The 26,090-nt window shown below is 43.9% G+C and overlaps 1 protein-coding gene across 1 annotated transcript in view; it reads right to left on the bottom strand.

The window, feature by feature from the left end:
- Positions 1–26,090, bottom strand: part of TTC38 (tetratricopeptide repeat domain 38) — a 620,299-nt gene that overhangs the window by 525,550 nt on the left and 68,659 nt on the right. Inside the window, exon 2 of the mRNA XM_078673810.1 lies at positions 11,902–11,979. Coding sequence (XP_078529936.1) covers positions 11,902–11,979 — 78 coding nt within the window. The remainder of the gene's footprint in view (positions 1–11,901; positions 11,980–26,090) is intronic.

Genomic DNA, 26,090 nt, shown 5'->3' on the forward strand with positions numbered 1-26,090 from the left:
ATTCCCACTCACGGCGTCCACGGTTAAGTTTGGTCTTGACTACCCCATAGCTTGGTGCGAAGGAGACTTTAAATATCTGGGCATCAGTATCGAGAAGAATAGGGATGAATTACTTCGGGCTAATTATGGCACCACTATGATGCGTATCACTGATAACATAACGAGATGGATCACGTTACCCCTTTCCTTAGCTGGTAGGACGTCCTTAATCAAAATGGTGATCCTCCCCCAAGTATTATACCTATTTTTGAATATCCCATTCTACCCTGGCAGATATTTCTTCCAGCAACTTCGGACGGAACTCATCAGACTTGTGTGGGGAGGGAAGTCGCCCCGCCTAAAATGGGAAACCTTGATTAGGCCCTATGCTCAGGGTGGGTTTGGTGTACCAAATTTTGAATTGTATTACCAAGCAGCTCAAGCTCATTATGCCTATTTTTGGGTGCACCAGCCTCGGTATATGCCCCAACTAGCTGTGGAACACTGGCTGGCCCATCCTATCCCCATAGAAGGAGCACTCTACGCCCTGATACCAAGTAGAGAAGACACCTACGACAGTAATGAGCACAGTAACAGCATGGTCTCGACTTACTTCTAAAATGGAGGCAGCGATGCTCTATGCGCCTTTGCTGCCTTTGGTTTACCACCCGCGTTTGCCCCTGCTACAGGAAGTTGGTTTTCGCAAACTGCTACATAATATACACGTTACTACATGGGGGGACCTATACCATAATGGCACGTTCCGATCTATGGATCATCTATATGAGAGCATAGAACCGACCCCGCTGGATGTCTTCCTATACATTAGACTTCGACAAGGTCTCAAAGCCCTCACACCTGACTTTCCACATGAGCCCCCGACGTTCCCTCCGCTGCAGCTCTTGCTTCAAAATGACACGCCTTGTAAACTTGTATCTACGCTCTATAGATCAGTACACGCGCACATAGACTACCCAGCTCTAGTTGCTAAACTGAGATGGGATCAAGAATTAGACACTCCACTAACGGACGAACAATGGGGATTCCGTCTCCAGCAGACAGAGCGCATTTCTGCCAGCAGCAGGTTTAGGATCCTCCATTATAAATATATCCACAGACTATACTACACCCCTGTCCGTATGCATAGATTCCGACTTCGCGCTACTGACACCTGTGATAGGTGCAACGCCCCTGGAGCTGATTTTCTGCATTTAGCGTGGGGATGAGGGGAGGTACAGCGATACTGGGGCCAAGTATTCGCAGCTTTGTCTAAAATGATTCATGTTGAACTAGACCCCTCCCCTGTCTTGGCTTTGTTGGGATACGTGGAGCCCTTACAGGCAGCATACCGCAGTTTTATTGCTCTAGCCCTCTTGATGGCCAAACGTAGAGTGGCATGTCGATGGGGCAGAGGCAGGGCACCCAAGTTCAAGGATTGGATTCACGATCTTACATATTGCCAGGAACAGCTTCATACATACTCTGAGCTGCTACCACTTGCCTCGCGGCCCAGGGATATATGGGCCCCACTACAGGGTTACTTAGCTCAGAGGCATGATGACGCCTCGGATGGGACGACCACCTGAAGCTTGGTGGGGGGATCGGTTTGGGTTTTCCTCTAGTGCGCGAATGTATAAGTAGGGATTGAACATGTGAGTCCTTTTGGTTGCATGAGACACTGGGATGCCCTTGTACTAGGCAAATGTGACTGCATGTAGCGGAAGCAGGTGTTGGTTTCACTGTTCTACTGGGGTGTGTGACTTGGGGGGGGGAGTGCGACAGGCGTCAGCCATCGGTATGAGAAGCTGGACTATATTATGCGCAACTATCGCATATACTACAGGACTAGTTGCTGTTCCTCTGCTGGTTTTTCTTTCGCAACGTTCTATAATATGGGTCAACTGTTATATGCATGCTCTGTGGATTGTGAACTGTGTACGAATCAATGCACTCCTTAACAATGTAATGTACCTGAAAATATCAAAATAAAGTTTAAACAAAAAAAGTTATGCTAAGGACAAGAAGATCATTCGGATCATCCTTCTCTTTCTCTGTACAATTATTTCAGTTTTTTCCTGAATTCAATTTTAACTGATTGTTGTTCATCTAATTTTTGATAAACATCATGCTTGCAATGTTCAACACTCCGTTCATCATCCCTTTTGGTTTTCCCTAAAACTGAGGGCACAATACCCTGGGTAAGAGAGAGATTCAGAAGCTGAAGGACAGTGTCAGGGTATGCCAAATAAACGGCTTTTAATATATGAAGAGGACATACCCATTTAGGGGAGCCTCATTTTACCTTATTTACTAGATCACTGAGGAGTTTCTTATTTAGTCCAGGAAAGACTGTCAAAGAGAGAGAGTTTGGAAGGACAGGAATGTCAGTGAGGCTACTGTGACTAGAGCCAATTGAGTCCTGGATTATTTATTTATTTTTTCCACGAAAAAGAAGTTCAGATCATTGCAAAGTTCCTGAGTTGCTGTGATCAGCAGGATCACGCGTACAGGAGTAGATTATTGGTGAAGAAAACTCTCAGCCTCTAAAATGGCTGTTTTATAGATAGTGAGGCTCGCGATATTGTGTGCTTTATCCTGTGCTAGGTAAGTTTTACGCCATTTCCTTTCCGCTTGGCGAACATTGAGTTTGACACTTTTTAAGTCAGCAGTGAACCATTTGGATGCTCCATGTCGCCTTAGGCGTGAGGTTTTGAATTATAAGGGGGCATGGATATCTATAGCATGAGTGTGCCAAATAGTAATCTCCTCTAAAATCTGTCCAGGTGTTCCTGAGGAGTAGGCTGGTCATGTGTTTCTAACAAGAATACCATGTCAATCCGATTCCAGTTTCTGAAAGTGCTTTTTTGTGACTTATGCAACAACATATCCCTCACATTAAAACTGATAATATAATGGTCTGACCATACACAAGGGTGGATGGTTAGATTCTGGAGTGTAACATTGATGGACCACACTTGATCAAGTGTGTGGCCTTTGATGTGCGTGGGGGAATGGATATGCTGGGTCAGACTTAAACTGGTTAGGGTCTCTGTTAGCTCCCCTGACAGCTTTCCCACTTCCGCCTCATTGGCCCAATAGTTCAGATCGCCTAGGATCAGAACTGTGTCATAATCTATGATCAGAGATGCAATGTTATTGGCTAAGACTTTAGGGAAATCTGGCATCGCTGTGGGGGGTCTATACAGAAGTACACAGACCAGTGAGGAGTTTGGAGAATCCAATATGATCACAAGAGTGTAGACTGCAGAGATTTCAATATGGGAAATGGCCATAAAAGGTAATCCTTTCTTAATAGCAACAGCCACCCCACCTCCTCTTTTTCCCCCGATGACTTATTGGTTTGTAATATGAAATAATTTCCAGGGAGGGCTGCTAGTATCTCTGGGGAAGTCTCCTCTGTTAACCATGTTTCAACCAGGAAGATCATATCTGGTGAATCAGTGGTCAAGAGATCAAAAAGTTCCAATTGGTGCTTAACAACTGAGCGTGTATTAAGGTACATAGTGTTCAGGTCCCGGTTAGGTTGACTTCCATCAGATTTAGCCAGATCTGTGTGATAAGGTTTCTGCCCCCTCCCTTCAGATTATTACAGTGAAGTGTAGAGAAGGGGCAAAGGAGATCTACCTGTGACAACTTCACGCAAACATGCTGATCATGTACTTGCCTATCTTATGGTGCCAAATTTTTAAGGGTGGCCTCTGAGTAAGTGTGTTTTAGACCATAGTGACATGCCCCTTGTCCCGTCCAGTGAAGTAAAGTGATCTGTCTACGATCAAACAACTTGGAAAATGCCATAGGCAGGGATTTGAACCTCAGATTTCCTGGTTACACACTGTGCTATTTAGTTATTGAATTGATATCTTCTTCCATTTTACCTTTTACATCAAAGGACAGTATTTTGTTCAATTCTACCAAGAGTTGACTAGTGCTCTGTATTAAATAAATGCACTGATCACAAGGTAAATCAATCATATGCAAAACATCTTTCTTTACAAAGTCAATGGCAGTCTAGAGCGGATAGCAGTCTCACAGTGGAGGTGATATTGGAAGTCAGATAAGTATTGAAGGTCCTGAGATGTGACGAATGGATGGCACATGCACTTTCTGATGGCACAAGCTAGGGAGGAAGGCAGAAAAGGTGAGGTCCAGATGGGTGCATTAGAAACAGGACTACCGGCATGACCATTCTGTGTTTTGACACTTTGGGAGCTGATCAGTAATTTGACTAAGATCACACTATTTACACAAAGCTGAAACAGTCCTTTTTAATTTCCCTGATCAACAGAGATCTCTACTTCACAGGAAGAAAACCACAAACAAAAATGTCATGTCTAAGCATGAAACTGGTATAATTCAGGAGAGGTTGTCAAGACAGAACCGTAGCATTTACCACTTCAACGAAGAAACAAAAACGGGAACCAACAAACTTTTTAGGCCTTCATAAAAGCTGGTTGCATAGCTGCATGGCCATAGGTTTTGCCATCTTGTATCAATTCAGGATGGGCTCCACAGCAAGGTGGTTGCTCTCAAAGATTCTCTGTGCAGGCGTCTGGCTACCAGGTTACTCTCTAGTCAGATCTCTTGCAGGGTCTAGTCCTCTTTAGTCAGCTGGTGTTTTTGTGAGTCAGGTGACCTACTGCTTTTTTGTGTACCTGTGTAGCCAGAAGGCCTATGATTTGGTAATAGCAATTGCAGCCCCTGTGTGCGAGGAGGACTATGGGTCCTTTTATTAGTCATCTTCTTCCAACAGAAACCAGGAGTCAGAAGTCAGGATTCTTCTTCCAGGAGGGCCTTTTTCTTCAGATGGAGCCTTCCCTGGTATAGGAATGTTCTGAGCTAGATTTATCTTGTGCTCTACCCAGGGACTGCAGGAGTTTTACCGCCCAATCCTAACAATTTTCTTGCAGTACCACCACCTCCTTTTGCCGCACTTCCTCTATGACATATTATAAACTTACTTAGGAGACCATGTTTTAAGATGTCGGCACCCATCTGCCATCAAGCAAGCCTGTGATAATTTTCTTGGACACTCCCCTACCTGACAGGGTCAAAACTGGGTTGCTCTCATATTGTGGCTGGAGCTTAGCAATCTAGTAGAGTCTTTTATTTAAAAAAATGTTTTTACCATCGAATAGATATGTATACATGCTGCCATCATACACATCAATTTGTCTTCATTTCTCTACGTCCTGATGTCAGCTCCTGTGTGTTCCCACCTAACCCAGATTCCCAGCATAGTGAATCGAAATGTTGCGTGCATGCCCGGTACTTCCACTTTGCTACGGTGCCTACGAGTGTGGAAACTAGACTTGTCTTACAGCCCGACCGCCTACTCAACAAAATCTGGGCCATGGCTCTCTGTATGGATTCTACGCCACAAGTGGCTTGGCCACTCACTCAATTGAGTGTATGATATTTAGATATCTTCTGAGATAGCACACTGAATGGCCTAAACTAAACTATAATCTACTAACTATGTCCTAGGGGAGATTTGTGCCAATACTAAAAACAGGTTGGGTGCTGAAGTCACACACACGGGGAGGGTAATAAAAACATAAAAATTGGGGGCTGTCCATGGGGGTCTTGGCGATTAATAGAAAAAGCCCATGTCGGCAGCCCCAAGTCAAAAGAGGCTGTGCTAAAGCTATCATTTGTTTCACCAACCGTCTCGGTCTACTCCCACAAATCTAATCCCTGCTTCGTGGTCAGTGGTTAAGACCCACTTGCCATTCAGGGGTACAGATGCAAGCTATTGTCCCCCGAGTAAGAATTGTCAATTCTCAGGGCCAAGGATGTGTATTCCAGCACTGGCAGTGTGATAAGTGGCAGAACTGGCTTTCAGACAGTTCTGGCACAGGCACTTTGGAGTGTTTACAAAGTTCTTTTCTGCTTACTTTATTAAAAATCTGACTTCACGATTAAGTCAGATTTTAAAAACTAAGCAGGAAATATCTAGAATGCATTTTTCCATGCCTTTCCTAAGCAGAGGTGGGAAATGAAGTTTGTAATCCCACCTAGGCCTAAAATGTCTAGCCTGGCCAACACAGTAAAATAGCTTTTGGTTTTTATTTTACTATAAGGGCACACCAACTAAAAATCGAGTGCGATATATATATATATATATATATATATCAACACGAACAGGAAAGCACATTTGAGAAAGGCCTCTGGAAGCTTAAATAAAAAGTTCATTTATTTTGCATTCGAAAACTTGCCAGCAGTCCAAACACAGGTAACAGGCTTCTCCGTGTAAAATGCTTGCCAGACGCGTTTCAGGAAATACATTCCTTTCATCAGTGGCAGGGATTGTAGTGAAGGCGTCGCGTTCAGCTTCCAAATTAATAACACCTGCCCGTGTGGGCGTGGCACTCCAAATGCCTCATGGTGTTTGTAGTTCATTTAATATCCAAGTGGATGCGATGCTCAGTCACACATAATAAAATACAAATGTTCACCCCCAGTGGGTAGATGCACTGCATTCCGTGCTTGAGCTGCCCTGCTTTGTAGTTTTCAAGTGCGAACTCTCTGCAGGCTCCAGTCCTGAATTGCAGCCTACAATGCTTCCTTCCGATGATTTCAAGCTCGTGAAGCCAGCTTGAACAGACCTGCATGAGAACAGTGAGCCTTCCTCGTTAGGCATGCCAGGCCCCATAAATCAACACGAACAGGAAAGCACATTTGAGAAAGGCCTCTGGAAGCTTAAATAAAAAGTTCATTTATTTTGCATTCGAAAACTTGCCAGCAGTCCAAACACAGGTAACAGGCATGAGGCATTTGGAGTGCCACGCCCACACGGGCAGGTGTTATTAATTTGGAAGCTGAACGCGACGCCTTCACTACAATCCCTGCCACTGATGAAAGGAATGTATTTCCTGAAACGCGTCTGGCAAGCATTTTACACGGAGAAGCCTGTTACCTGTGTTTGGACTGCTGGCAAGTTTTCGAATGCAAAATAAATGAACTTTTTATTTAAGCTTCCAGAGGCCTTTCTCAAATGTGCTTTCCTGTTCGTGTTGATTTATGGGGCCTGGCATGCCTAACGAGGAAGGCTCACTGTTCTCATGCAGGTCTGTTCAAGCTGGCTTCACGAGCTTGAAATCATCGGAAGGAAGCATTGTAGGCTGCAATTCAGGACTGGAGCCTGCAGAGAGTTCGCACTTGAAAACTACAAAGCAGGGCAGCTCAAGCACGGAATGCAGTGCATCTACCCACTGGGGGTGAACATTTGTATTTTATTATGTGTGACTGAGCATCGCATCCACTTGGATATTAAATGAACTACAAACACCATGAGGCATTTGGAGTGCCACGCCCACACGGGCAGGTGTTATTAATTTGGAAGCTGAACGCGACGCCTTCACTACAATCCCTGCCACTGATGAAAGGAATGTATTTCCTGAAACGCGTCTGGCAAGCATTTTACACGGAGAAGCCTGTTACCTGTGTTTGGACTGCTGGCAAGTTTTCGAATGCAAAATAAATGAACTTTTTATTTAAGCTTCCAGAGGCCTTTCTCAAATGTGCTTTCCTGTTCGTGTTGATTTATGGGGCCTGGCATGCCTAACGAGGAAGGCTCACTGTTCTCATGCAGGTCTGTTCAAGCTGGCTTCACGAGCTTGAAATCATCGGAAGGAAGCATTGTAGGCTGCAATTCAGGACTGGAGCCTGCAGAGAGTTCGCACTTGAAAACTACAAAGCAGGGCAGCTCAAGCACGGAATGCAGTGCATCTACCCACTGGGGGTGAACATTTGTATTTTATTATGTGTGACTGAGCATCGCATCCACTTGGATATTAAATGAACTACAAACACCATGAGGCATTTGGAGTGCCACGCCCACACGGGCAGGTGTTATTAATTTGGAAGCTGAACGCGACGCCTTCACTACAATCCCTGCCACTGATGAAAGGAATGTATTTCCTGAAACGCGTCTGGCAAGCATTTTACACGGAGAAGCCTGTTACCTGTGTTTGGACTGCTGGCAAGTTTTCGAATGCAAAATAAATGAACTTTTTATTTAAGCTTCCAGAGGCCTTTCTCAAATGTGCTTTCCTGTTCGTGTTGATATATATATATATATATATATATATATATATATATATATATATATATATATATATATATAAATATACATATATCTCCAAACATGTGGGCTATAATGTACACTGTAGGGGTGACTTATCAATCAATCAATCAGAGGATTTATTAAGCGTGATACTCACCCATGAGAGACTCAAGGCGCTGGCGGGTTTAGATCCGGGTCAGTCGAAAAGCCAGGTCTTGAGGCTATTCCTGAAGGTGTGAAGTGTGGGGGAGCGTCTGATGGTGGCTGGGAGCTCGTTCCAGGCTTTGGCTGCAACGTAGCAGAAGGCTCTTCCTCCAGCTCTGGTTTTGCGAATGCGCGTGGTCGCTGGAGCAGAGATTTCATTTGGGTGCGTGGAAAGAGATTCTTTTGTTGAGCTATTTGGGTCCGATGTTGTGGAGGGATTTGTAGGCATGGGGGGAGTAGTTTGAAAGTTACTCTCTTCTTGATGGGGAGCCAGTGGAGGTCTCGCAGTTGTTGGGTCATGTGCTCATGTCATGGGGTGCCGAGGACTAGTCTGGCTGCGGAGTTTTGGATAGTCTGGAGTTTTTATAGCAGGGAGTTGTTGATTACTGCGTAGAGGGCGTTTCTGTAGTCCAGTCTGCTAGTAATGAGGGTGTGGGTGACAGTCTTACTTATGAATATGTAAAATAGGATTTTCTTACATGGCAAAGGCATTTTCCCCCATCATGTGCCACTGCAGTGTATTTAATCCGCAGCCTACCCAAAGCACAGTGGTGCTCCAGGCAGAAACATATTTTTGTTATACATGTGGGTGGCAGAAATACACACTACAGGTCAAGTATGACATTTATCTTTCCATGCTGTATGGGCACATAAAGCACCATTCACAAGGGACTTGTAGTGAAGTTGACTAGGCTAAATCGGGTATTCTAATGGACAGCTCATATGTTAAAGGGGAAGCACAGGCACTTTACTACTTACTGTTTAGTAGTTGTAAAGTGCACCAAGTTCTACCGCCAGTAAAAATAGGGTCTCCAGAATTGTTATGTTATGTTAGCAGGTTCTTGTAAAGCACACATACACAGAATTGCTTCTAATGGATGTAAGAGTCTATCTGTACTGTCTGAACTCTCATGTTTATTCTTTGAATTTATGAGGTTCCTTTTTGCGAGATCACCTATACCTATATGAGTGTTGCAACGCAATGAATTCATGAATGTATGAATTAAATAAGATTATAATCATATTAGGTGTGGATGTTCCTGCTTTTTTTACATGGCCATTTCCACTTGTCGGCATTCAAAATAGCATGTTGGCTTAGGTGTGGCTACTGTGTAGGGGTTGTTTATATGCAGAGGTGCATGTGTGTATTGTTTGTGGACAAAACAAAGGCCAAACATATTTGTGTCAGCAATGCTTTGTACAACATGGCACTAGAGACGGAGAGACCCTTAGGGACAGAGAGCAAACTCTTCACAGCCCCACTGGCTTTTCAGAGGAACACAGCACACCTTTCAAGTGCCTGAGTCTGCACAAGCTCCACCTGCCAATCAGAGGTGGTTCTGCAATTGGAGTGACTATGATGACCCTGCTCCCCTACATAGTATTATGTCTGTCATTTGACTCTCCTCCAACCTGACAGCCTTGTCTAAGTCACATCTAAAGTGAATGACTATGCCAGAAAACCACTGGTCTTTCAGAGGCATCTGTCAAGCATTCTCATAAACACTAGAGGCCAGACTATTAGATATAGCAGTTTCCCTCCATAGCTATACTCTCTTCCTTAGACACTTTGAAGAACGTCATATTAAATAAAATATTTTAACAACACATTGTATCATCCTGTCCCTGGTATGGTGAAAGTAGATTTCTGAAAAGCTTTTCCCATCTCTGTAACCAAAAACAACTGTTGCACAAAACAAAGACAAGCATTTGCAATGAAATAGGTCTTGCATTTGCGAGAGTTTGGGATTTTGGCATTTAAACGATAATGCCTTTTATTTATGTTTACAAAACCTGCAAGTGGTGGGTAAACACCGCTTGCAGGTTTTGTAAACACAAAAAAAGGCATTAGCAAAAAGTCATGGCCATTTACAATGCCAATAGCTCAAACTCTTGCAAATGTGGCACCCATGCTTTAGCTTAAGACGTTCAAAGCGAAAAGCGCAAGGCAAACATGTAAAAAAAAAAAAAACATAATTAAACAGAAAAATTAAGTCATGGGACTGCGTTAGGCCAGCAAATAAGATAAGAAAAGCACGCCCGCCATTATTCTTGCTGCGGCGTGCCGCACTGGATAAATGAACATGAAAAAAAAGCAGTGGGGGAGAACATATTCTAAACAACTGTTTATGGACAGAATGCAGAACAATGTCATACATTCACCCCAGTACAGAGATTTGGGCCTAAATCCATTGTTTTTTTGCACTCCACACCACCCCAGTTCAGACATGGCCATATGCAAATCAGCCTTGACCCTGTGCCTCATGGGAACAGTCCAGCCCGAACTGCCAAGCCATGTCTTTCCTGGACCGGAATCAAGCATCCTAGTACCGGTTTCTAGCTATCAGCCGTCTTCAGCCAGGATAGCTTGACTCCAGTGGTGTGGAGAGCATGGGACTCACGTCTGAGCATACCCATCCCACTCGGGGTGACAAATATCCTGGCTGAAGACGGCTGATAGCCAGAAACCAGTCCTAGGATGCTTGATTCCGGTCCAGGAAAGACAAGGCTTGGCAGTTCGGGCTGGACTGTTCCCATGAGGCACAGGGTCAAGGCTGATTTGCATATGGCCATGTCTGAACTGGGGTGGTGTGGAGTGCAAAAAAACGATGGATTTAGGTCCAGATCTCTGTACTGGGGTGAATGTATGACATTGTTCTGCATTCTGTCCATCAACTGTTGTTTTTGCTTTTGTCACCCCGAGTGGGACGGGTATGCTCAGACGTGAGTCCCGTGCTCTCCATGCCACTGGAATCAAGCTATCCTGGCTGAAGATGGCTGATAGCCAGAAACCGGTCCTAGGATGCTTGGTTCCGGTCCAGGAAAGACATGGCTTGGCAGTTCGGGCTGGACTGTTCCCATGATGCACAAGGTCAAGGCTGATTTGCATGTCGCCGTGTCTGAACTGGGGTGGTGTGGAGTGCAAAAAACGATGGATTTAGGCCCAGATCTCTGTACTGGGGTGAATGTATGACATTGTTCTGCATTCTGTCCATCAACTGTTGTTTTTGCAGGAGAACATATTCTGCCTGCAACAGCAGGCAGGACAAAGTTACTTAAGAAAATAGTGCTCGGAGGCTGTAATTAAAGCCTACTGAGTAACAATACATGTAATAGGGAGTGTTCTAACAGGCAGGAACCTCTCTGGAGGGGAAAACAAACTCCAGACTAGTTTCAGCCAAGTTACATCTGTGGCACATATTGGTATAACCTTGTGTCATTACATCAAACATACAATACTACGCTGACAAAACCAAAACCATTCTAGGGTTGCTCGTGTTCTCTTCTAAGGGCAGCCTCACCAGAAAGTACCGATTTGTATAAGGTAGGCCTCTATCTAGAGCAACACGTTGGGCAAAAGAATGATGGACTGAAATGCTACCAAGAACGACTGCCATTGGTTTCGAGTAGACAATTTGTAAGCATTCCTCCCGTCATTTATTTTGTGCCTGATGGATGATACAATCACCAATAGTTGAGTCCAATGCCTCTCTCTGAATTGAGTATATGAAGTCTGTAAAACATGTAAAACTGTCTAAGCTACATCTAAAAGTATAAATACAAGCATCCTTTCAACTAATGCTTGATAGATTTTTGTATTTCAAAGTTATTTTCATCAAAGAAATATTTACCTGACTTAGTGCAGCATCAAAGAGTTTGCAGGCTTCATTGCTAGGAGTAGAAAGAGAGAGCCCAGCATCTTGCCATGCCTGCAAAAAGAAAGACAAAACATGCATTATCTGAAACCATTCCATTGCGTAGGCCAGGCTCAAACTAGATAAAGCTACTTTGAAACAATTTTTCCTAATAACTTAATTCACGGACAACAGCAAGGAACAACTACACCAATCAGGATTCTGATCCTTGACGAGTTCTGCTGCCAAAGCAAGCATTCTGATTTTTGTTGGTTGCATTAACACAACATGGACCGCTTCCCCCTTTTCAGCAATAGTAGTACCAACATTCCATCGCATCCACAGACCCTTTCAGGGAGCATAAAGAACAAAGTGTACACCCTTCCTTGAGAAGCTGTTACTGAATAAGAACCTCAAGCAGGTAATATTGTTTGTTTATCTGATCTTTAAATCAAGAGGCATTATTAAATTCAGGTATTTTAGTAAATGGCAAACATAGTTCCAAGGAAAAGGAATGCAAAATCACAGACCATTTTTATTCTAGCTAGAACATCTTATGAATGAGGAATTGTACATAGATCAGTGTGGTGTGTGTGTACAGTCCTACTGCAACTGTATTAAAGAAACCATAAATGTTGGGGAAGGTGAAAACGTGATTTTGATTGTGCTAAACAGCACAGTCCACAGTTAACCTTGAAATTACACATACTTTTACAATCCGAGGAACAGAGAGACATTACACTACCAGAACCACGCATTGTGTGTTAGGTATTAAACTCCTTAGTTGGGAGGTTACCATGGGTTCAAGGCACCTTCATGTCTTCTGGAGAACAATCCATTTATTTCATATTCTAAGTGATAAATGCTTCCCAATTCAATAAGACGCCACAGCAGGTTAACATGAGGACCCATGTCACGGTTAGAAAACATCCAACATATCATCACGACCACCAAATTGGATATGCAGGCATTTAAACAAAACAAGGAAATAGAAAGAGAGCATCAAAGTAACTCACGAGTACTTCAGCATTGACCGCAAAACCTGATATAACACTGGATAAGAGTGAAAACTGTGTAAAAGAGACCCAGGGGAGACTGTACAAAAACACTCAAGAGGACAATAAAGTCATGGGATGTAAAAACATCAAAGACCAGGCCCAGCTTCGCCCGCTCCTGTTGTGGACAAGGATTTGGAGGAGCGAAGAATTAAAACCCTATGCTGATGCCCTGGGAGATATAATGAGCCAGGGGGGTTGGGCTAAGATAAGATGGTTAAGTGACACCAAAAAGCTTTTGGAGAACATCGGCCTAGGAGATTGCTGGTCATCTCGTTCAGCCCCTCCAAAAGAAGTTGCTAAGGCGCTTTATTGGAAATGGACTGCGGAGCGTCTAATTACAACCTCTAACCACTGCAGGTCCACTGCCGCCTTTCTACAAATTAAAGACACTGTGGCCTTTGAACCCTACCTGGACTTGATTACTCTCCCCTTTGACCGAGCACTTTATTTTAAATTCAGAGTTGGTTCCCTCCCGCTAGGTGCTTTGGTATCGAAATGGTCTCTTGTGGCCCGTACTTCTCCCAACTGTGCATCTTGCCCGAGTAAGGTTGAGTCCATTGTGCATGTTTTGTTTGAATGCCCGGATTACGCAAGGCCTAGGAGTTTCTGGCTGAAACCACTCTGCCGGAATATGGGCACACGCAGTCATTTAGTAGCCTTGCGTATCCTAAGCACGGACACTTCCCCTCCTATTGTGTGCGGAATAGCTACATTTTTAAAACAGTTTTGGCTTATTCGATGTAAGAGATTGTCAGTAGCTGTTTAATTCTCTTTTTAGTTAATTTATTAATGGTCTTTCACATCTTCTTATCTCTTTTAATATTTTTATACTGACTTCTTGCGGCAATGATTTTTTGTACATTGTATTGATTGTATTGTAAATGTGCTTATAAGATATCTTGCATATCGAATAAAAGCTTATGACTGACAATAAAGTCAATCTGAACTATCATATCAGTAACATCCCAAGCCAAACAAAATACATTTTCCATATGTAACAGCAATAGACGAATCCAAACCAAGAAAGAAAATATTAATTGCAGACGTCAACAGAACTGTGAGAACTTACTTTTGTTTTTCAAATAACAAAATACCCAATTCTCTTCTAAACAGCCCCAATCATTACTTTAACCAACCACGTGTCTGCCACCCTCCAATCATTCTTCAACACCTTCACACCTGTATTAATAGTCTACATTTGAAGATCCTTTCAATTATTAGGTTTTACAGAATTACAGTTCACTTGCTCCAAATGTACTCATCCTGATAATTACCCTAATATTTTGTGTGGGATTAAATGCTGACTTGTAGAAATGGACTAGAAGAAGAATAGGACTAATGGAACTGGTTGCGTCTCTCAATAATTGACGGCTACTGTTAAGCCACTTTGTGCTCATTTGTGCTGTTTTTGGGTTTGCACTGAGTATTACACCTTCTAAACATTGCCTATACCATGGCATTTAAATACAATGTTGAAATGGAATTATCTGTTGATATTGTAGGTATGCCTTCACAAAATATTTATTATTATTTACGTTGTACTGATATTGTCTATAATATAAGACGGTATTAATGTAGTATCCAAGTATGTGGTGAAAGACAGTGGATAGAGACTAAACCAATTAACAATAGTCATTTAAGATTTACATTTAGTGCTACTAACAAAAACATACAGAACCACTGTTCTATACAATTTTTAAATAATTACTAACAGGACAGGAATCATGATTTGTCAAAAACACTATATGGTACGTAAATATGGGTCCCTAGTGTTGCAAATATATTTCTTTTGTGATACTATTTACTAAAATGCCTTATAGCTCTCATTTGATTGTCTATTTTACTGTACATTCACTTATATTTAAAAGGTTCTAGTATGCCCAACCCGGGCTGAACATTACATCTTTACTTTAAAATGTATAATTTAGTAATATTTTATCTAATCACAACATTCACACCACCTCCTATGACCTAAGCATTTATGTCTCTACCAGGCTACTCCAGAAATTAAAGGCGGCTTTGAAGGCAAATGCAGAACAAGAGCCAAGGAGCCACACTGCTGTTTGATGACATTTACTGGAGGAGAATACAAAGCATAGAGTGCTTAGCGCCAGGAGGTGGCAGAAGGAGCTACACAGCTCACCAGTCTCTCCCGCAGTGCGGGATGCAATGCTGTCTGCTGACATTTGCTGGAGGGGACTGCAACACCCAGAGTGCTCAGCGCCAGGAGGGGGTGCTATTAATCTCACCACTCTCTCCCACAGAGTGGAATGTGCTGCTGTTTGCTGACATTTGCAAGAGGGAACTACAATACCCAGAGTGCTTAGTGCCAAGAGGCGTAGAGTGCTGCTATACATATCACCATTCTCTCCTAAAGCACAGGACGTGCCTGAGTGAAGACTAGATCAAGGGTAGGCCGGTCTGGCCCATCAGTTGCTGGAGGATGCTGGGCAGGGCCACCCCTTTTTAGGTCTCGCTTGAGCCAGTGCATGCACTGCCCTGGCGAGACTATTAGTAAGTGGGCTTCAAAAAGCTGACCACACGCTTTTTGTGTGGCCTAAAGTGTGCGGTTACGAGCACAGTTACAGGCACCATCTGTTTTGAATTATCGTGCCCAGGCGCGTGCGCGATGATTCAATACAGGTGTCTCGCTGTGGCGCGCGCGCACCACTTGCGTGCTAGTTCCACCTTCCTACGGCTGTTCCCCTTTCTCCTGTCTCCTGTCTCAGTGCCACGCAGCACACCCATTTCTTTCCAAACTGCAAATGTGAAGCAGTTTCGTGCTTTCGTTGCGGCTAAAGCACCCGAGCAGTAAACAGACCTGCATTTTTATTTATTTAAAGAGTTTTGTATAGCGCGAATGTGACCCTTGGGTATCAGAGCGCTTCACACTATATGAGGTAGTTTCAAGATACATCTTGTATAACAGACATTACACAATGCTATTAGGTAGGTTAATTACAGTCATAAATGTTGACCTAACAATATATATATATAAATAGACATATGAGGTAAGTATTTGGATACATCTTGAAATCACCAGCAGCTTAATGTTTTAAAAAAACACGCAGCACATTGAGTTCACTCACTCAAACAGTTCCAAATGAAAACATGCCATTTCGAAGTTCCACACGTCTGTCTAAAAATATTGTCATTTATCAGCTTCGTTACAAATTGTTTCGATGAAAAAGTGCACAAGGTGCAAAAAAAGTAAAAGCAAATCTGTTCTTTTGAATTTCGTTTGCAATTATGTTACATTTTTTTGCAAAATTGACTGTCAAACTTTTAAGTGAGTATTATTATAAGGGCAGGACGTCAGTTTTCCTGACGTGTCACCTATCACAAATCTTCCAAAATGGCTACAAAATGCAGTGATTTATTAGTTCGCCACCAATGAGTCAATCAAAGGGTAAAAAAAACAAAAGACACACGTGATATTAAAAACCCCGAACTCCATCACCTTAATCCAAGCACCAGTCGAGGTCTTATTTGAGAACCGGCCCTGTGAGTACCCACAATGCAAGCGGCAGGGAGGGGCTCACGGCTTTAAAGCTCCACCGGCAGGTCCGTGACGCATTCACCCCTCCTACTGATGGCCACACAGGGGAGTTTCCTCCTCGCTGTTGCAGTGTGGGTACTCATAGGGGCCTGGTTTAACAAAAGGGCTTGATTTTTAGGTCTTGCAGTGCGTTTACCTGATTCATAACTCGTCTCTCTTTTCACTTCCCTCTTTCTCCTAACCTTTAAACTTATTTATTGGAGGTGGGCGAGCCACTCAAAGTTTGAGACAGGCTCCAGCCTGAAGCCTGGCTTGGCTTTATATCCTGTTCAAACCTCAAGTCTACAACTGTTTCAGCTTTCATGTGGCCTCTGCGGCTCTGCCTGCCTCCCTCTACTCTACTCTACCCAGGATTTGGCGTTACACCTGAGCTGCCGAGTTTGGAACTAGGAAACCGGATCAGATTCTCGGCATCAGTTCAACAACCACCTTAGATTCTAGGCAAATTATTTAATCTCTCTGTGTCTAAGAAAATATTAATGTGCTCTTTGTTATGTAACTGGTGCTCATGCAAGGCAGTCCACTACCTTCAGTCGAGTTCACACTATATTAAAACTGCAGAAAACAAAGTATTAACATAAAAAGCAGAGTCAATACTCATTTAGTGAATGATTTTTACCAAGTGAAAACTGAAATCTGGAACAATTGCGGCGTCCTTGCTTAAATTGTGTGATTTTAGGCACAATTTCTATTTTGACCAAAACTACTTTTTCTTCATAATCGTGTATGAAAGCACTTTGAAATAGAGAAGTTCAAAATACCAGCTGCAAAGAAATGTGTTGTGTTTGATTTAATAATAATAATAATAATAAGCATGTATCTATGAGAGTCTGGGCCACAGAGTTCACATGACAACTGTGTTGCCTCAATTCACAAATCGCACTGTCACCAGGCTAAGATCAATGGCAGCAATGGTTCTAAGCCCTAAGTTTAACAAGTGTTGGCATAGACAATAGGTCTCGCCTTTGGGACCTTATAAGTGTTCACCCATGCAACAGTTGATGTTGTTGCACCAAGGATATTGAGCTGCATAACTAAATACGTATAAGGTCCCAAAGGCGAGACCTATTGGCTATGCCACTGCTTGTTTATCTCTGCATCATAATATGGGTATGGGCAACACCAGAGGAAAAACCCTATGTGGGACCACTAATTCAACTACTGATGGCTATCTTGAAAGGATTGTTGAAACTATTTCTAAAGACACTGAATTGGCTGAAAGGCTCTCACTTACTAACAATCTGCCTGCCGCATTTCAGAAGTTTCACAGGTGCACATTGAGCAGGTCCATCACACTCCTTCTAATTCTCACATCATCTGATCTTTCTATTACCCCATCTACAGTATCCGCAAATACAGTCTCTTTATTTCACCATCTGCATCAAAATCTTCACCAAAGTGGAAGAAAAAACCACCAAAACATACCAGAATATGGAGAGTACCCCACAACCTTCAATTGCCCGCAAAGAAATCCGACAGGCGTACGGGTGATTGTTCATGAGCTATCAGAGGTACTTAGTCAGAAATGTAAACATCGATTGGGTGAAAGCTTGCATCTGTTGGTACTCTGCCTTACAGCGACTAAGCATAGGGTAGCAAAAATGGAGGAAGGGGAGGTGCAGCCTATGCATGGCATTTTGGAAGGGAATAAGAGAGGTGAAATCCTCCCTGGACCATCTAAAAAAAAGGGCTGATTTTGAAGTGCCAGAACTGTCCCATGAGAGTAGGAATATAAAAGCCCAAATCACAACGGGCAACAGCAGGTTAGCAGCAGGTCAGCCCTGTACCTCAGTCAACTGATTTACCTCCAGGCACTTTCCTTTAGATCATCATATCAATTAATCAATCAATCAATCAGGGGTTTATAAAGCGTGCTACCCACCTTCGAGGGTCTAAAGGCGCTGTGGGGGGAGGGGGGCTAGCTCCGGATCAGTTGAAGAGCCAGGTCTTGAGGCTCTTCTTGAAGGTGTGCAGAGTGATGTTGACTGGAAGCTCGTTCCAGGTCTTTGCGGAGACGTAGGAGAAGGCTCTTCCACCTGCTCTGGTTCTGCGGATGCAAGATTCTTTTTGGGTACGTGGAAGGAGACTTTTGTTGAGGTATTTGGGTCAGATGTTGTGGAGGGATTTATAGGCGTGGGTGAGTAGCTTGAAGGTTACGCTCTTCTCGTTGGGGAGCCAGTGGAGGTCTCGTTGGTGCTGGGTCATGTGCTTGTGTCGTGGGGTTCAGAGGACGAGTCTTGCTGCGGTGTTCTGGATGGTTTGTAGCTTGTGTAGCAGGGTTTTGTTGATTCCGGCATAGAGGGCATTGCCGTAGTCCAGTCTGCTGGTTAGCTGTGCATGGGCGACAGTATTTCTGCATTGGGGGGTATCTAATTAAAGGTCTTGCAGAGGATAAGGAGGGAGTTGTAGCAGGTGGAGGCGATGGCGTTGATCTGGAGGGTCAGGGTGAAGGAGGAGTCTAGAACGATGCTGAGGTTCTGGGCGTGGTCCGTCGGGGTGGGTGGGTTTCCGAGGGCACAGGGTGACACCAGGAGCTGTCCCAGGCAGCGGAGGAGGGTCCAAGTATGAGGACCTCTGTCTTCTCTGAGTTCAGTTTTAGGCAGCTGTCGCTCATCCAGGATACGACGTCTTTCATTCCTTCTTGGAAGCAGAGTCTGGTGTCTTCAGGGTTCTTCATGAGAGAGAGGATAAGCTGGGTGTCGTCAGCATAAGATACTATGCTGAGCCCATGCTGTCTGACGATGGCGGCGAGGGGGGCCAGGCCATGTAGATGTTAAAGAGTGTGGGGCTGAGCGAGGATGCTTGGGGTACTCCACAGTTGATCTCTGTAGGATCGGGGAGGGAGTCTGATCCTTTGTGTTCAACCGGAGAGAAAGGAGCGGATCCAGTCAAGGCAGTTCCCCGTATACCGGTGTTATGGAGTCTGGCTGCCAGAGTGCGGTGTGAGAAGGTGTCGAAGGCTGCGGAGAGGTCTAGTAGGATGAGGACCGCAGTGTGGCCCTGTTCGAGTAGCATGCGGATGTCATCGGTGGCGGCGAGGAATGCGTCTCGGTGCTGTGGTTGCTGCGAAATCCTGACTGGGAGGGAGGTCATTTTTCAGGTCCGTCGGGCCGGCCGAGGGTTTCTTGAGGAAGGGCTTGACCTCTGCCTACTTTCAGTCATCTGGGAAGATGCCAGATTCAAGGGAGGCGTTGATGGTCCGGCCTAGTTCAGGTGTTATGGTGTCTGCAGCTCTGTAGTAGATCTACGGAGGGCAGAGGTCTGTGGGGGCTCCTGAGTGGGTGTCCTTCATGGTTGTGGTGGTGTCATCAGTGGTGTCAGGTTTCCAAGTGGTAATGGTCAGATGGTTGTCAGTGGTGGAGAGGGGGGTGGTGTCCGAAGTCTTTCCACTGTAGTTGTCGTAGTGGGCCTTGATCTTCAGATGGAAGAAGGAGCTGAGCTTGTTGCAGAGGTCCAGAGATTGTGTGACGTCAGTGGCTTGGCTAGGGGGGTCTGGTGAACTGCTGAATGACGTTGAATAGTTCTTTTGCGTTACTTGCGTTGGTGTGGATTTTGTTCTTGATAAAGGTCAGCTTGGTGGATCTTATGCGCTGGTGGTATTCATTCATGGCGTTCCTGTAGTTGTTCTGGTCTTCAGTGGTTTTTCTGTTCCACCAGTTTCTCGAGAAGTCTGCAGGAGCGCCTGGCTTCTTGGGAGGTCGGTGGTGAACCAGGCAGCCTGACGGGGTGGCGGATGGGTGAGAGCTTGTCAGCACAGTCGGCGATCCAGTGGTGTAGTTCTTTGGCTGCGGAGTTAGCGTTGGTCGTGGTGCAGTGGGGGGGGTCATGGAGGAGGGTGGTGTTGAGGTATTCCTCTATGATCTTGCTCCAGTTCCTTTGTGGCGGGGCGCGGGCGGGTTTGGGTGTTGTGGTGGTGTTGAAGGTGAAGTGTACGCTGTGGTGGTCTGTCCGGAGGGTCTGCATGTTGTGGCTGAAGTGGATGTTTGTCCCTCCTGAGAAGATGGGGTCGAGGGTGTGTCTGGCTCTGTGGGTGGGGTGGTGATGAGCTGCTTTAGTCCGAGGTTGGTGAGGTTGTCAAGGAGGGTGGTGGAGTCAGGGTCCCTGCGGTTGTCGAGGCAGAGGTTCAGATCTACGATGAGAATTTAGTCCGTGGAGGTAATGGCGTGGGGTGCAACGAGGTCAGCAGTGGTGGTGGCAGAAGTGGCGCGAGGTCCGGGGGGTCTGTAGATGAGGGTCCTGCGCAGCATGGTTCTGGGGCTGGTCTGTGTTGGAGAGTGGGTCGCTCGTGCTGGAGGTGGACAGACGGATGGAGCACTTGTGAGGGATGGAGAGTCCTCCACCTGTGCGGTGGGGTAGTCCTTTCTTTGGATCCTGCATCAGTCGGGGATGGCGGTTTCGGGGGTGGAGGTGGTGTTGGTCCATGTGACCGTGAAGAAGGTGACGTCGGGCGAGAGGGTGTCGAGCAGGTACCAGATCTCCGTGGCATGTCAGTGGAGGACACGCACGTCGAGGAGGATGCATGTCAGGGCTTTGGTGGTGCGGGCGTCCGGCCTGGGTTCTGCGGTCATGGGGTGGCTGTTGATGCTGAAGGATTGTCTGCAGTAGAACTGGCCCTGAGTGGTATTGGGCATCCAGCTATGGCAGTTGTTGTCTTTTGCGGGGTTGTGTGTGATGAGGGCAGCTGAGTCGTACCTGTGGATGGCAGGGGGACCAGGGTCCCTGGTGCTGGCCGCGATTGGGTCACAGACGGGCTTGCCTTTGGCGCACCTTTATCAGGTAAAGTCCCGCTCGTAATCCACATCACAGAAGAAACAATGGTGCAGTTAAAAAAACAAAGTCACCTGGTCACCCAGTTAAGCTATTGACTGACATGATGAAGACTTTACCTCCTCTTCTGGCCCCTTAATTTTGCCTTGCAAATAGATTGAGGGGCTAATCGAGTCAAGTAGGACTATCACCAGTGCGGTTAGTTGGAGCATTGCAAAATGAGGAGTCCTGGAGAGGCTTTATCCTTAATGTTGATATTTTGCTGTTGCAGGAAACATGGCCATCTGTAGATATTTATTGTGATGGTTATATGCTCTACTATAAACCCTAAATTCCTTCTCCCTCAAGCACAGCAACATTTTTGTGTTGTCTGTTTGAGTTAGAACCACCTTGCTCTGCCTTATAACCCCTGATTCCTGTTGATTGTTCCTTCATACAGGCCTTTTATTTAAAGTGGCCTGGAGGATTATACATCATCTTGATTAACTTTTAAAATGGTGAATTTTCAAATAAAGTTCCCCGTAACATGTCCCTTTTGTTTGATGAAATAGATAATTTGCTAAACTCTACTGCTAACATAGGAGGAGGCTATAACCTGTTTGTGGGAGGTGACTTTAAAGTTGGGAGCAGTTTCTTGCTTCCATCTGTCAATCTGTTCACTCGTGAAGTGTTAATAAACTACTCAGGATGCAAGAGACCTTCTTGTAGAACTACTTTAAGAGGGTTAATCTTTGATATCCCCTACAATTTGTGAACCCCAGTACTGCTGTAGTTTCAACGTTTGTAGGTCATGCCACAAATCCTACTATGGATTACATTTTTGTCTCAAGACATTTGTGCAATTTCATCTTAGATGCAGACATCCTATCCAATTGTGAGATCGGTTCCACCTAAATGCATAGGTGCAGAATGACGCTAGTTCCCAACTCCCCTATTCGGCCCCTCGCGGCGGGATGCCTGGCTTTCACCTTGCGGATACCCTGCTGGGGTTATCTCACAGGGGAATACCAGGACGGGTTCCCTAAGCAAGCGCTTAGAAACCGCTTGGTGATTTGCGCTATATAAATTCATGTACATTTACATTTACATTTATTCAATTTCCCGGCCAAATGCTGTCAAAATACAATATGGCTGAAGAGGGTAAGGGGTAGGAGACAAGAAGAGACAGCTACGCCTTTCTTCCGGTTCCTCTCGGCAGATGTGTTTTTCTTCTGAGTTGTGTTGTTAGAAACGGCAAGTGGAGAAAACCTATAGTTTCACACTTTATTCTTAGAAACCATTACTTTTTCTTATTTTATTTTAATAACAGTTTCTATTCTTTACAAGCACTTACCCAATTTGACTGTAGCTAATCCCTCTCTTCAATATATTGTTTTTAATAAGCAGTATGCATCTTGTAGAAGCTTTTCTTCTGATAATGGTTCTTTCTTGATTTCCAGGAAAACCTCACGGTGAATGGTACAGCGGAAGTACCTTCAGCAATAACTGCACAGACTGGTAAGTATTATAATTAACCTGCACCGTTACCGATTAGCTTGAGTGTGTAAATACTATCTCACTTGAACCTCTGAGCCTAATCGTGTATAATCCTGACAAATGTATGAGGCTTCATATACTGGAAACGAACAGCTAAATGCCAACAGAACCTCAATTCAGTTCCCTGTATTCACCTCAGGAAAAGCTGACTGAATCATACTGGAAATGATGTTTAACACTGGTTAATTTTATGACAACTAATTTCCCTCAGACCCGTTTCCAGAAGAACGCGAGCGTGAAGGGCAACTCCCACAACTAACGCGCATAAAGCAACACTGTTCTAAGATACGAAACGTCTCTAAATATGCGCACGCCCAGGAGAGAGTCGAAAATACAAAAACTGCCAATACCTCCAAGTTCTTCAGGTGAAGTGCAAGGATTCTAATTACTCATCTGGTAAAGTTCTAACGCTCACTTCCTTCACCCAGAAACACTAGAGTGCTGAACTAGGTTTTCCTATCCCTCCTGGCAGCCATCTTAGGGTTTTTCCACTTACTGAATCTAAGTCTGGCTACACCATTTCTAACCTTGCGAAAAGCCTGGTGAGTAATTACATTGACTGACAAACTACAATTAGTGACTGATGGCTGGCTTCTGACATCAATATTTATAGCAATCATAATCCACTATTCAATTTTCTCTTTAGCCGCAAGGGGAATAAGACGGACAATGCTGATAACAGGGTCAGATTAAGAGTTAAAGGAAATGGAAAATGGCTAGTTTGGAAATTTGCTGATATGGGCTCTCTGTTGTTTAAACTGGTAGTACTCATTCAAAATATTTTTGATAGATTTTATTATCTGTGACTAGAAAGCCTTCAATGGTTATGGAGCTTTTGTGCTGTTGGGGGATAAAACCAAGGTTCCCCTTCTCCCGGTGAGGTGTAAATTTTAGCAAAACCAGTTGAAACTGGAGATCCAGATGGATGTTTTCATGCATATTTGGGAGAGTAAACCGCTTTCCGAATGAGCTAGGGTTTTTTGAATTGCAGGAAAGCAACAAATCTTCCCAGGCCTTGGACTGCAATTATTTTTTCCTTTTTTGAAGACATTGCTTTAAAACCTGCCTGCAATCAGTTTTCATTGCTCTCTCTCTAGGATCACTTTTTAGAGCCTGCAGTAGCCTTTTATTGGCAGTGGAACATGCGTGATTTAACCAGGAATTGAGGTTGAAGCGAGTATTTCTATTACATTTTAGTAATAGATCCTTGGTTTTATCCTCTACAGCACAAAAGCCTCCATAACCATTGTAGGCTTTGTAGTACTGAATGTACTAGTTGTTTTAGTTTACCTTCTGGTGTTTGCCAAGTATGCGTTTTGCCACCAATTTTATTTTTTCTTCATAGCAATGATCTAGAAGTGCATCTAATGGAAAATAAACATGACTTGTTTATGCTCAAGAATGAAACTGTACCAGTGCTTTTGTATGCTGATGATGCGGTCCTAGTAGCATGGACGGTCAGCGGTTTAAATATCTTCAGTAACATTTTTGTGAGCTTTACGAATGCCCTAAAGCATTGAAACTAATTTAACAAAAACTTTCTATGGCATGTTGGCTGAATTTTCTTTAAACTCAAGCACTATCAATGGACAGAAAGGACTCATCTATTCCCTTATCTACTAGTGACATTTGATAGCATGAACACTTGGGAGCAAAATATTTTGATCAGGAAACAACATTATGCTCAGTCTGTTTTTTTTGTTCAATTTGGCTGCAAACATAGGCAATAATCCCTTAGTGGAAATTTAGAGTAGAAAGTGTGTTATCGTTTTGACCTGCAGGGCTACCATTTGGTGGTAAGGAGTCACAAGCAGCATTCAGACGGAGGAAAATATTGCCCTTTGTCGTCTCTTGGGAGTAAGTAGTTTTAATTTTACTCACCATGAGAAATTAGGCTAGAAGGCAGACCATGTAAGGTTTGCTCCCCTGTTATTATGTTGAAGTTTCATATGGAGCAATGAACACGCTAACTTGAGCCAAGATGTAATCCTCAATTGCTTATTGTGTGTCCATGGTCAGGAGAGACCATAGATATCTTATGTCAAGATTGGCCTAGAACGACTGTGGGGGCTTCATCTGTTAACAAACCTTAAGGGACTTTAGAGCAAAAAAGGTCTGGTTAAAATAGGCTTATTCCGAATACAGGAAGAGAGCGAGATTGGTTGTTGAACAAAACAAGTCTTTAAGAGTTTATATGGACATTAAAACTTGTTTAGAATTTGGAAAGGCACTTAGATATTGTATGTAAAAGTTTTTCTGTGCAACAGTTTGATCCGTCTGTGCCTGTGCGACGAACGCTACCTGCAGAGTGCTCTGCATTTCACTTTTTTTTGTAAATATTATCTTGTGTATTCGAAATGATTTTTATTTCTGATGCTAAAACATACTGGTACTAGGAGTTGTAACCCATCTTTAATGTCTGCAAAAACTCAAGCCCTTGGAAGTTTGTGCAAATGTGTGTTTGTTAAGTCTTTGCTGTTCCAATCAATTATCAATTGTATTAATACTGGTTTATGTTACAGTTATCATTTTTATCTATCATTAGTGTTTTTATTGATTGCATTTTTAACAAATGTTTTTATCATTGTATTGTTCTTTTATGAGTGTTTATTAATAATCAAATAAATAGTGATTGAAGTGGCAAAGTTCCTAATTTGTTGGGCACTCTTTCTAATTTCCTCTAGATGTGGTGTCCCTGCAACTTTAAGGATTGTGGACAACGCCACGTGGAAAACCCTTTCTTAAGTTGGCGAAACGAGGAGAAATGCTATATTCGCCTCGTTTTTGCTTTTTCCATGTCTGCTGCCTTATGTAGCACACATGAAAAAAGCAAAACGCCTTGGATTGTTTATGTACAGGAAGGTCCCCCTTCCTGCACATAAACAATCTTTAAAAAAAAAAAAAGACATTTTTGTGACTTTCATGTGTGCAGCTTTAAACAGCACCATAGTAGTGGCAAAATGGCATTTCAAGATTGTTTCTTTCCCCTGCACGCAGACACCCTTGCACTATGGTGTAAGGGTGCCTGCGTTAGCGCTACACTGCTAAATGGAGCGCCAGCGTGGGGGAAAACGCAATGCTGCACCATATTTTTGTAAATATGATGCAACCTTGCATTTCTGAAGTGGCGGAGTGAGGCATTATGCCATGACGGCTAATGCCTCACTACACCACTTCTGGTGTACATATCCCCCTTAGTATGCTATGAACTCAGTGTGAATTAACATCCTGCCTGGCCCCTTATGTAGCGGCAAATTCTTCTCTTG

This window comes from Lissotriton helveticus, chromosome 1_1 (assembly GCF_964261635.1).
Source record: "Lissotriton helveticus chromosome 1_1, aLisHel1.1, whole genome shotgun sequence".
In the NCBI taxonomy this organism is placed as follows: Eukaryota; Metazoa; Chordata; class Amphibia; order Caudata; family Salamandridae; genus Lissotriton; species Lissotriton helveticus.